The sequence below is a fragment of the Macaca thibetana genome, chromosome 3 (assembly GCF_024542745.1).
Source record: "Macaca thibetana thibetana isolate TM-01 chromosome 3, ASM2454274v1, whole genome shotgun sequence".
In the NCBI taxonomy this organism is placed as follows: domain Eukaryota; kingdom Metazoa; phylum Chordata; class Mammalia; order Primates; family Cercopithecidae; genus Macaca; species Macaca thibetana.
Window position 1 is genome coordinate 46,656,634 of NC_065580.1, and position 12,539 is coordinate 46,669,172.

Here is a 12,539-nt window from a genome sequence, read left to right on the forward strand (position 1 = left end):
CTATTTTATGTTGTAAAAACCATAAATTTCTCGGACTAAAGGTTATCACTGAGGATGAAATATATCCACTGTTTAGACAGAAAATGGAGAAAAGTATAATAAGAGCATACAGAAAGGAAAGAAATAAGTGATTTTCTCAAAGAATTGTTGCATCAGATCATCAGTTTCTGAAACAACTTTACAACAAATCGTGATAACAATGATTTTTGCCATACTCTATCAATAGGTCAAAAAAGATTTTCCAGTAATTGCAAATTTCTCATTTTAACAATGTTCTGCATGATAGCTACCAGTTTTAAGAAAAAGAGTATCAAAACAAATGGTTTTTGAGTGCAAAACTGGATAAGCAAAATGTGTTGTGTTTATTTCATTAACTATTTAGTGTTATAAAGTGAATGTTTAATATCCTAGTAAACCCAAATGTTTTTGATCAACCCAAAATGATAAAATCATAATACATTCTTCATGACTGGTAGAATATTTTTATATTAAATAAAAGATTTTCTAAGACTCATATGCTTTTTAAACTCATTTATTTCACACTGTATCTTATGTCATATGCTGTGTGTCTTACTTTCGTTGCTGGAACTAATGCAGGTTCCAAATATTCTAATTACATAATTTCCTAGTGTAATTTAGCAAAGGCCACAAACCTACCAGATTTCTTCCAAATCAATCAGCAGGGTACCAAAGGGGTTTTTTCATGAGAAACAAAGTAAACGAAGCTTATATAATTACATATAACTGTCCATCTCCTTTCTTTATCCTGCACCCTTATGGAAGCTCCTCTAGAGTAGAGTGATTCGCACAGAGTAGGAGCTTAATAAACATTAGTTGAATTAATTAGGCTTTCCCTTTCAACCTCCAACCCTACATAACCAGGTCCAATGCCATAACTACTGCTCATGTTTTCACCAGCAAACACTAGACAGCAACTAGCTCTGGGGCCCACCCATTGCTGTCCCTGGGGAAATAGAGTTAAATTCTAATCACCTGAGCAGAATCCATCTTATTGAAAAGAGTAATCACCTGGTTCCCTTCAACATATAAAACTCAATGAATTTCTCAGGCTTTCCCAGGCATCTGTAAAGGTGCATGAGATGTCATGAACTTCACTGACACAGTGAATTTGTTCTGGTAGCAAAGCTCCTTCGGTAAGAACCTGTATGTACGTAGTCAAGTTCTCTTGCCTTTTGTTGATTCTCCTCCCTGCTAGCCACCCACCCTTAACCCCATTAAAGATGAAGTGTCCTACCATAAAAGGGGGCTGAGACAAGTTCACCCCTTTTTAGTTGCTATTCCCATACCCACTTGCCTTGGGGTTGATCCCATCTTGCTGCAGAAAGTGGGCCCCAGGGGTGGGTTCCCTGACCAGATCATCTGTTGCCTGAAGAAGTGCAGTTTCTCAGTTCCTAAACCTGTACACTCCCAGGAAAGTAAGAAGCTCAAGGTGTTAGCAGTTGCTCTCGGAAAATAATTTCTTTAGTTTTGTTCAGAGTCCAATTGATTGAGTCGCTTTACAATCATATTGTTTATTCTCTTAAGATCATCTATGTCTTTTCCTTCAGCTGTTAGTCTTCTTGACACATCATCCATCTTGTTTCCAGTTTGAACTTCAAAACAGAAAACAGACTGTGTTACATTGGTTTCCACTGTGTTCCACTGAAATTCATCAGAGCCCCACACTGGTGCTCAGCTGATGCTGAAAGACACTCTTGGCAAATCCCCTGTTCCCATATCCATGCATGCCAGAAGCCCAGGAGAGAAACCAGTAAAGACTGAAGTTTCCTAGCCAGTGAATTGTTTTTACAACCTCTTGGTGCCAGCCTAGGCTACCTTTGGCAACTTCACACCAATTATGGATAAAAAAGACCTTGCTGTGAGCAACCAGAGGAAACTGTCGGCATGTTTGATTATCCTCCCAGACGTGATTGCTGTACTGCTTCATTTTGAGACCCATTCTCAGAAAAAGGTTTTCACTCCTTATTTGAGAAATTACATTCTTTGGGTTCCAGCCTATTTTGACCTAAGTCTGCTTGTTCTGAATTACCGGCCCAAAATGATTGTGTAATCATTCCCCCTCAGACCACCCATTAGAATGGAAAAACAATATTTTCCAAATACACAAGATCTTTGGAAATAAGATACAGAATGGAACACTTTGAGGTTGCTTATCAGAGTTAAATTTTCTAAGATGGCTAGAGGAAAGATTTAAGATAATAAACTTAATGTATCTAACACAGAGCAATTGTCCAATAAAAAGATACTCTTCTTTATTCACCTGATCTTTCTGTTTCTCACTTAATATGACTTTGTCTTCAATAAAAAAACACTCAAGGCAAATATAAAATATGCTATTCATACAAGTGGAACATAGTGATGTTGATAAAGTACATAGTCTTTGATGTCAAGTGGAGTGTCCTTGAGCCCCAATTTGCCACTTATTAGCAACATGACCTTGGGCACATTAATAGATCTCTCTAAACCTCAGTTTCAGCATTCATAAAAAAAATAATAATGGAATTGGCCGGGTGCGGTGGCTCACACCTGTAATCCCAGCACTTTGAGAGGCCAAGGCGGGAGGATCACCTGAAGTCAGGAGTTCGAGACCAGCCTGGCCAACATGGTGGAACCCCATCTCTACTAAAAATACAAAAATTAGCTGGGCATGGTGGCTCACACCTGTAGTCCCAGCTACTTGGGAGGCCGAGGCAGGAGAATCACTTGAACCTGGGAGGTGGCATTGCAGTGAGCTGAGATGACACCACTGCACTCCAGCCTGGGCAACAGAGTAAGATTTCATCTTAAAATAATAATAATAATAATGGATTCTACACTACAGAGTTGTTACGAGGTTGTGAACAAAGAGGTATCAAGGGCTTAGCACAGTGTCTGGGACAGAGTAATGACTCAATATATAGCATTTGGTATTATTTCCCTCAATCTTGCTACTTATCTCACAGAAAAAGAGAATTTGGCGGGGTGGGGAGGTGTTTATATGTCTGTAGACATACCTAAAATTTCCTAACAGTTTAACTTGGTTATTACCCCCAGGCGGGTGTGGTAGAATGACATGGCCAGCATTAATTTATGTTGGAGTAACGGTTCAGAATACTAGCCCATGTGCTCTTTCTGGCATTGCTGGTTCAGTAGCCAAGCCTCCCCTAACTGATCATCAGATGCAAGTTTGCAACTATTGTAAAAATAGTTCACATGTTAGCTTCTAAATGCAAAAGGGCATCAGCCAGGTGCAAGAGAAGCAATTAAACATGACCCCTCCCTCCCAGTCCCTTTTTCTCCAGAGGCTAAAGACGTTCAAGCTGCAAGGAGGGAGGAGTCTTCGGGGGAGGAAATGGGATTGGAAGTGGTGAAAGGGTCATCATGAACTCTGCCCACCTGTCTCCTCTCATCGTCATCACCACCTCTGCCTCCTCTAATCCTGAATGAGATTAAATTAGAGCCCTTCCAAAAGCTATAAAGCACTCAGGGGTGGAAGAAATGACGGTGCAGTACACCCAGGCAAAAAGGTATCAAAGATGACACCTTCCCTTAGGCTCCATCTACTCTTAAGTCATCTGGAAGAGAATTAAAATAATTCCAGATGAGAGGGGAAACTTGTGGGCTCCGTGGGAAGAGGCAATGCTCAGAACGGGGCGACAGCACCACAGGTGGACAGCACCCTTCCCACATCCAAGGCAGAGAGGGTGGCGGTGCTGGAGGCTTGAAGGATCCTTGACTGAGAAGCTGAGGTGGGGAAGTCTGAGTCACCACTCAAGGTCACAACATGCATGGCCCAGGCCAGGAGCAGACAAAGCAGGTTATATTAGGAGCAGGTTGCCTGAACACGATCAAATTGGAAAGAAGCCATATTTATACATCTCCAACACTGTCTCTGGGGCCTCGTACAAGCCCTCAAGTGCTTCTCATTGATGTCTAGGATGATATGCAAGTGAGAAAACCTGGGAGCGAGTTCAGTTCAAAACCTCAATGTGACTATGAGTTATAGATCTGAATTTAGTGGAGAAATCTAGGCACTGGATAAAGTAAAGCTAGAATCAACCAGAATAAGTTGCCTTCCATTGGGCAGCTAGAGTCTCCAAGTGAGAAATTAAAGTGCTATAGAATTATTCAACATACACATTCATGGACTTCTGGCACTGTGGGCTTCTGCAGTGGGTTTGTGCCCAAGGGACCCTGTCCTCAGCCAGCAGGGTTCACTCGAGGCATTCCTTCTTCTTTCAATGTAAGCATTGACCACCGGGAAGTATTGACTGGAGGGTGCAAACTCTGCAGGAGCAAAGTCAGCCAGCTATGAATAAATGCATACAAGCAATAAAAAAGAAACCTGTGGTGGTACTTACCTATTAGAAATATCACGAAAAAAACCAGTGCCAGGCTGACAATTAGCACAATTAGCAGCCCCACAAAAAACAGACTCCGGCTTCCATTTCCTGAGTTTGTGCCAAGGACTGGGATTTTGTCCTCTAGAGCTAATACGAAACAAACAAAAAACAAGGACAAAAACTGCTCAGCATACAACTTGTCAGCAGAACTGAACAGTACCCCACTGTTAGACCATGAGTACTGGATACACCCAGTTTCTCTCTGACAAGCCTAGAAAGTGACTTCTGTTTTAGGAATGTCTTTGGGCAGAGAGAAATCTGTGAATTATTTACCTTCTTCTCTATTGGTATTCAAGGAATAAGCAGGGTTAAGCTATCTCCTTAGACCTGTTTGGAAAGTTCTTTGAAGACTGTCTTAACACTGAAATAGCAGAACATGAATTTTTGTGTGTGGGGGGAGGGAATATAGAAGTTAAAGGCTAAGAGTGATAGAAGTTCTATTACCCTTTCCCAAAGTAACCCAGGAGTAAAACAGAACTGGGTGTGGGACACCTATGCCGGGTGGAAGACTCAATTGAATGCTCTGGGATATCTCCCTGGAAACTTCTTTTATTATAGGAATAATCAGTTAAGCCTACATCCATTTAAACAAAAACGGCCCTGACCTATTTTGGTTTCTTTTTTTTTTTTTAATTTTATTTATTTATTTATTTATTTATTTTTATTATACTTTAAGTTCTAGGGTACATGTGCACAACGTGCAGGTTTGTTACATATGTATACATGTGCCATGTTAGTGTGCTGCCCCCATTAACTCATCATTTACATTAGGTATATCTCCTAATGCTATCCCCCCGCCTCCCCCACAATAGGACCCGGTGTGTGATGTTCCCCTTCCTGTGTCCAAGTGATCTTATTGTTCTCTTAAAGCTGTCTTCTGGATGGATATGCCTTGGAAGCAAGGTTCTTCTAAATGCTTTGCAGTTGAACTGAGAATGCAGTTACATTTTATCAACAGCTTGGTTCACTCAAACCAAGAATTGTCTGCATTTTATCACCGTTTTTGCAGGGTCTGCTTGCCTAATAACACCCAGATTAAATTGAATAAGCAACACAGAAACCTGGGGTAGTGGAGATCATTGGATTACTTTTTGCATACTCTCCTACGTTGAATTGGTCCCACTCACTGTGCCACGTGATTATGGACAGATGGGTGGCTTATGTCCCATGCCTTGTAAGTACATCCTATGCCATACCCTTCAGTTACTTTTGCTTCCTAATCAAAGTAACAGTGTAGGCTGATACCCAAACTTCTACTTCTGTTGAGACTGACTGCAATAAAAACAGTTGAAAATTTGAACTTATTAAAATGAAGAAAAAAGGAGGAATTTAGAAAGGATTTAGACAGGAAATGATAGATACAACATTGGAACAATAAGTTTAGAGTGTATATGAAACAAATGGCAAGTGAGCAATTAACACTGGTGTATGAATGTCAGCGTTTAAGCTAGAAAAGATGGCGCTCAGAGTGATCTGACAGAGCTCATTTATAATATTTAGGAGGCAAGATACACATTTAATATTTAGCAGATGTTATTTTGCTTCCCCCACCCCCTTTGTCCAACCCTTAATTGCGCAAGTTGTAATTTGTAAGTAGAAAATGCTCTGGATTGCGCATTCTCTTGGCAAATCTGCTATAAAACAACACTCTTGTGGGAAGCGGTCCCCATCGGTAACCGAGCCATGGTCACTGGGAGAGGGATGAGCGAGCCTCCAGGAGTCCAGCTTTGCAGGCTCCACCCCTTTCCAGAGATCTGAGGCCCCAGGATCTCAGAATATTTGAAGTCAAGAGTTCAAATCTTGTGTTGGAGCCAAGAAAGCCCATAATCCTGTCAAGTGTTCAGAAAACAGAAGCAAAACTTCCCTAACAGCAATTAACATTTCCAGTGCCAACCTCTTCCTAATGCCCACTCCACCCCCACCACATCCACACATCCAGTCAGCAGTGGCTATTTTTAGGTAGCCTAGAAGCTAGGAAGGGCTGCTCTGCCTTCCCCAGCACACATACGGAACAGATGCTGCGATCCGGCTGGACAGAGGTTTAATTTGTTTAAGTCATTTATGGAATCCACCACATAAAGCTTTCCATCTTCCTGAATGCCACAAGAACCAGCGTCCTGGGAAGAATGAGTCATTGTCCCTGGAAGAAAACGCTGACGTTAAAAACAAGAGGTTGGGCTTGTGAACTCAACTTCACAAGAAGCACAGCCATCGGGAAGCCATACGGGCCTATGAAGAACCACCCACAAATACTATTTTCAGCTAAGGGTCTACAGAACTTGGCTTATCCAGAAAAAAAAATATTTCCTTCTGTGGACCACTTTGTAATCGTTCTTTTTGCTTTGCTTGCCAGGAAGCTCACAGTCAAATGTGTGGCCCAATTTTAAGAATTGTACATCCGTGTACACCCTGCTTCTCTGCAAACGCTCTTTTCTCCTCCTCAGATTTCTCAGCTCTGCCTATACTTTCCCTGGATCTGTTTTTTGTTTTGTAACTGATTTTTAAATTTTTCTCTTTTATTACATTGTTCATATTCTGGTGAGATGCCTCAAATCCCCTTTGTGCAAGAAGACTAGGTACACAAAATTAAGCTAGTCAGCAGTGGCCATAAAACATTCTGAAAGAAGAGAATATTACCATGAACCATTCTAATTGCAGGAGGCTTTAATAGAAAATTGCAATTTTTATAGCCTTCCTCCATATGGCATATAAGTCCTTCCCTTCACACATTTCCTTTAGCCATAAGATGCTGACTGTGAGTCCCCAGGACAACAATCTTAGCAAACTTAGATGCTATAGAGAGAAATCCTGCTAGACTTCAGGACCTCCAAGATCTCTTCCACCTGGGTTTCTCTTAGACTGAGGTCACTTATGTAATAAATAGCTTGAGGTTTATTAAATATTAAAAGTAATATTCTCTAATGACAGCACAACTGCAAGCAACACTGAAAAGCCTGGTGAGTTTAAAAGGTTTACGTGGAGATGTATCTCTAGCACAACAGAGAACTTGTGGCCATTTAATTATGTGAAAAGAAGGCTCTAGGAAGACAAATTTCAATTACTATAAAAGCTTTTCCTTTCATGGTTATCGAGTCTAATCATGATAGAGGACTTTTCGATCTAGAAATGGTGTTAGATGTGCTTTAGCCCCCATCCTTTCCGCAAATGAGGAAATGGAAGCTCGGCGAGGTGAATGCCCAGGATCACACATTTGCCTGGTAGCAGAGCTGGAATCAGGCCTTCTGCTCAGCGTTCACTAAGTCTTGCTTTGTGCTACTTTTCTTTTCTATATCCCTTCCTAATCCTTCCTCAAGACTCAGCTCAAACATCACTTCCCCTAAGAAGACAGAACAAACCTGTCTTTCCTTTTGCCTTTGTTGGATTCTTTACATTCTTCTATCAGAACATCTATAGTATTTTATTGCACTTATTTGCTTACATCTTTGATTTCCCCGGATAGACTGAAAACTCCTTAGAGTAGGGACCAATCCTATTCTTCAAATTCCCAGTGCCAGGTTTAGAAGTTAGTGACTTACGTTAAGATGGAACACCTGAAATGTTTATTTAGGATTTAAATCTCACCATTTTCAAAAGAATTGGAGGCAGTTAATAATAAGTACATGAACAGAAATAAGATTGAGGATAAAAATCCTCATGTAATGTCTATCTGGACTCTATAAAGTCAATGCGATAAATATGGTGCCTGTGCATATTTGACAACACACTGTGTACTTCCTGTTATTGCAAAAATTTCCTTTAAAACTCAACTACAGAATGAAGAGAAATATAGAGTTGGGAGAAACCAAATTCAGAAAAAAATTTAAAAAGTATACACCTAAAGAAGATATGGGGGAAAAAGTATCAGACATTTACTGAGCAACTTAAACTATAGTCTAAAATATTTAAAAAACAAACAAACAAACAAAAAACTCCAGCAGTTTCCCAATAATACCTAAAACTACTGGTACTTGTGAAAAATATGCTACCAGAACCTTAGCTAAGAAAGTGAGCTCAAAAAGTCGTGGACTAAAATATTTTTTAGAGTTAAAGCTAAAAAAGTATGTTTCACTTATCCTGAAATTTTAATTAATAAGAACAAACAATTCCCTGAGTTGTTTTCAGATAAGATACTACCGTAGCACTTTATTGATATTACTGAATTCCAAATATACTTCATAGAGCATTCCTATGACTTGATATGACAATTTTAAAAAATTAAAAAGCAGCAGCAAATAGAGTAAAAAGGCCTTAGAATCTTATCCTTTTGCAGATAAATCCAAGGCCCCAAAATATTCACTCACGCATAGTCACAGATTTTAAAACAATTCTTTTAGATGTGTTTTATATTTTATCATTTATTTATACTAATATTTGACGAAACAGTAATATTTGACCAGGAAAAAAAGTTTTATGTGCCACATCACAGGACCATTGTTCCACACACAGCTTCTATTTTAGGTGTGGTAACTGAAGCATGGTTCATTTTTGGATCTCTGACTTAATAGCCTTGAGCCTTAGCTTCCCCTTCAGGAATGTATCTGCTGTTGCTTAAGTTTCATACTGAGGCTTAATTAATGTTTACAAAATAGAGACCTAGCTAAAAAATCACAGCCACAAAAACTGACTTTAAGAGTACAGCTAATAAAATCTCCAAATTACTGGCCTTGCTATCTACTCAAAAGGTGACTCCAAAAAAACTAAGACAGCAACCTAGTGAGCCATGATGTGCTCTGAAAGAAAATGTCTTCTTTAGAGTGAAGTCACAATGTAAATATATGCTATTCCAATATTTTTTTTTAATGAACTGCAACATGCAAGTGGAAAAATAAAGAACTAGCACAGAAAACTGAGCTGGGTGCTGTTCCAGGGCTCCAAGGGCCTGCAGATGACTTGCAAATGACTCATGAGTCTGCTAGTAAATGGATACAAGGTCACATGGCCCTAAAACCAGGCCCCACAGCTGTTTGACACCCAGTAGTTGCTATCTTTGGCATCTCCAAATGAGGGCATCTAGGAACAACCAGCAAGCCTGGAGAAGCCAGTGTTACTAGCTATTCTTCATCACACTAACTTGACCCTCCTTTTCAACTCCAGTGTGCAAATTTCTTATTCACCAAGATTGGCTAAAGCAGAATCCCTTTAACAGAACCCTTTCTTATACCTTGACTGGAAACATGTAAGTAATTTCATTTTCCTCTGGTTTAGATCACTGCTAATAGTTGATTTTTTTTGTCATTTAAGTATTATTTTGCTATTTACAAATAAATATTCCGACAAATAAAGATAATTGTCTATGAAAAATTGCCTTGTGCTTTATTTTTTTAACCACAGGTGCTTGGTATCAAACCATAGAAATAACTCACACCAGTATTGCTTGACACAAAATCAGAATAGTTATAATAGGGCATAATTCAAAGCTAATAAGCAGTTTTGTTGAATAAGTCATGGTAATTTGTTCTTTAATTTCATTTCCGAGTCAATGCCTCTTCATGTTCAGGAAGTAATTTTTAAAATCAAGTCTAAATCATTTCTATCAAAATTGAAAAACACAGCACATGCAACAAAAACTTCCCAGACTCAATAATACTAATTCAGTCTCAGTAGAGTAATAGCATGCAAGTTACTTACAAAAATGTGAGCTTTGACTGCTAGGTTACCAGAAAAACAAAACAAACAAACAAAAACTAATTGTTCAGAAGCAACTACAACAAAATGTTTCTACAAATTCTGTAGTTCTCTCTTTGCCTTTCTTCAGCATACAGGTGCTCCTATGAGGCCCATAAGCCCCGGTATGAAACTGTTGGTCTATATTTAGTCTTAATTTAGCCAAGCGGTGTAAGATTCCAAATCCTGACTTTTTTCATAATGTCTAAGGTTTTTAGTAAACATATTACTAAAACTATGCTTTAAAAAGAAAACAACAAAAAAACACCATGTCCTGATTTAGTTGGTAACTGATGAGGTTTTTATTGGATTGAAGTTACCGTCCTTATTTGGCTGAAGCAACTGTGTAAGCTGACACCACCTTTACAGCACTCCTGCCATGGTATGTTTCCATATATAAATATCCTGTAGCAGGCAGAAGCTGCCACTATGATGACTGACTTGCAAACACTCCAGACAAACCAGAGAACTGCAATAAACAGGGACAGAATATGATTATGACATCATAACAAGGATGATGGCAGGTCAGAGGCCTAGTGCTTCCAGTAGCTACAAAAAGCGATTGTGAGTGGGAGATTTCATGGCTACAGACCCACCGCAGGTGAAGGAAGCACTCCATCTCATCAGCCGCCTTTCCTTTACAAAGGCTTTATTCTGTGAGTGTTTGCACATCCTCCCTTCTCAGGAATCTCAGCCTTCCATTTATGTGGTTCCCTCACATACATGCCGAGGAGCTTCTGCCCTCTGCTGTACATAAAAGATGCTACAGTGATGAGGAGACCAACTATCCCAGCAGGATACTAACAGTGAGGTTGTACACAGCTGTGCAATCCTTTATCATCCTCACTTCCATTGCCATGGCTTGATGGACATTATTCATCTTTGAAACATTTTTCATGTCAGTGAGAAAATGTGTTCCACAAAATTTTCTTTGAGTTGGAGTCTTGCTCTGTCACCCAGGCCGGAGTGCAGGGGCATGATCCCAGCTTACTGCAACCTCTGCCTCTGGATGCTCCTGCCTCAGCCTCCTGAGTAGCTGGGATTACAGGCATGTGCCACCGTGCTAATTTTTTTTATTTTTAGTAGAGATGGGGTTTCACCGTGTTGGCCAGGCTAGTCTTGAACTCCTGACTTCAAGTAATCCACCCACCTTAGCCTCCCAAAGTGCTGGGATTACAAGCATGAGCCACCATGCCCAGTCCAAAATTTTCTTTACACCTATATCCCATACGGACTTCACTCTAATTTGGGGGAGGAGGAATGTCATTTTTTTCCCCTTCACACTACCTAGTCTAAGAGGGAATGTCATTTTCTCAAGCCTCATCTGTACCCAAAGACCAATTCTTGGATGAAGACAATATAACTAGTAACTTTTCTCAGAAACATATTATACGTTAAAAAGCTATGTCATATTTCTCTGAATAATGAAAATGTTCATGTTAGCTCTTATCATGCTGATTTTAAGAAATCTCCCAACTACCTGATCTGCCTTAAGCCATCTATCCTTCGAAGATACAACAGAAGTAACCACCTCATGTTGGGGCATTTACTACTTTTCCTCTCTCCTGTAATCTTCTAACTTTGTGGAATATTAACCTCCCCTGAAGGGGGAAGAACATGAAGACTAAGGAATTTAACTGTTGAGGGATACACTGATTGTAAGTGGCAGAGATGAGATGTAAACCCAAACCTCGCATTCAAGTTTGAATTCAACTATACACCAGTGAGGGGGATAAGACTGTCTCTAGACCAGTTAGACTTCTGGAGAGCCACTTAAGAACAAAGCAAGACAACCTACTTCATTTTAACTATAATGTACCTGCAAGGCCACCTTTAAGAAGAGTTTTGGGGCCAAGCACGGTGACTCACGCCTGTAATCCCAGAACTTTGGGAGGCTGAGACAGGCAGATTACCTGAGGTCGGGAGTTAGAGACCAGCCTGACCAACATGGAGAAACCCTGTCTCTACTAAAAATACAAAATTAGCTGGGTTTGGTGGCACTTGCCTGTAATCCCAGGTACTCAGGAGGCTGAGGCAGGAGATTATACCATTGGACTCCAGCCTGGGCAACAAGAACGAAACTTCATCTCAAAAAAAAAGTTTTGGTTCACAAAAAGAAATATTCTCACATGAAGTGTCTAATCTAGGGACATTCTCAAGCATTTGCTTTTTCTTTCATATATTACATCTCAGGTATCTAAATTCACTTCCAGGAAATTTAGTACCCATCAAAGAGGAGTCACAGACAATGAATACTTCAAAATGCTTGAGCCTCAAAATAATGAAAGTAGACAAAATTAATCAAGAATCAAGCAATGAACAACTAGTCTTATCACACAGCATTTTTCTACTTTCAAAAAAACACAAGCATTCTTTTTTTTTTTTTTTTTTGAGACGGAGTCTTGCTCTGTAGCCCGGGCTGGAGTGCAGTGGCCGGATCTCAGCTCACTGCAAGCTCCGCCTCCCAGGTTT

The 12,539-nt window shown here is 39.9% G+C and overlaps 1 protein-coding gene across 1 annotated transcript; it reads right to left on the reverse strand.

Moving 5' to 3' along the window:
• Positions 1-516: 516 nt before the first annotated feature.
• LSMEM1 (leucine rich single-pass membrane protein 1) lies at positions 517-11,216 on the reverse strand. The gene is made up of 4 exons (XM_050782652.1): positions 10,032-11,216; positions 6,412-6,543; positions 4,362-4,490; positions 517-1,613 (listed from the first exon to the last, which is right to left on the reverse strand). The coding sequence occupies exons 2-4, from the start codon at positions 6,536-6,538 to the stop codon at positions 1,483-1,485; spliced, it is 387 nt and encodes a 128-aa protein (XP_050638609.1). The 5' UTR covers positions 6,539-6,543; positions 10,032-11,216; the 3' UTR covers positions 517-1,482.
• Positions 11,217-12,539: the final 1,323 nt, after the last annotated feature.

Bases quoted from the DNA above. Each gene is read 5' to 3' on its own strand.
- LSMEM1 (XM_050782652.1), bottom strand. From the start codon at position 6,538: ATGACTCATTCTTCCCAGGACGCTGGTTCTTGTGGCATTCAGGAAGAT. The intron at 4,491-6,411 runs GTATGTGTGCTG...GTTTCGTATTAG, and splicing joins CGGATCGCAGCATCTGTTCC to CTCTAGAGGACAAAATCCCA. The intron at 1,614-4,361 runs GTAAGTACCACC...TCTGTTTTGAAG, and splicing joins TTTCGTGATATTTCTAATAG to TTCAAACTGGAAACAAGATG.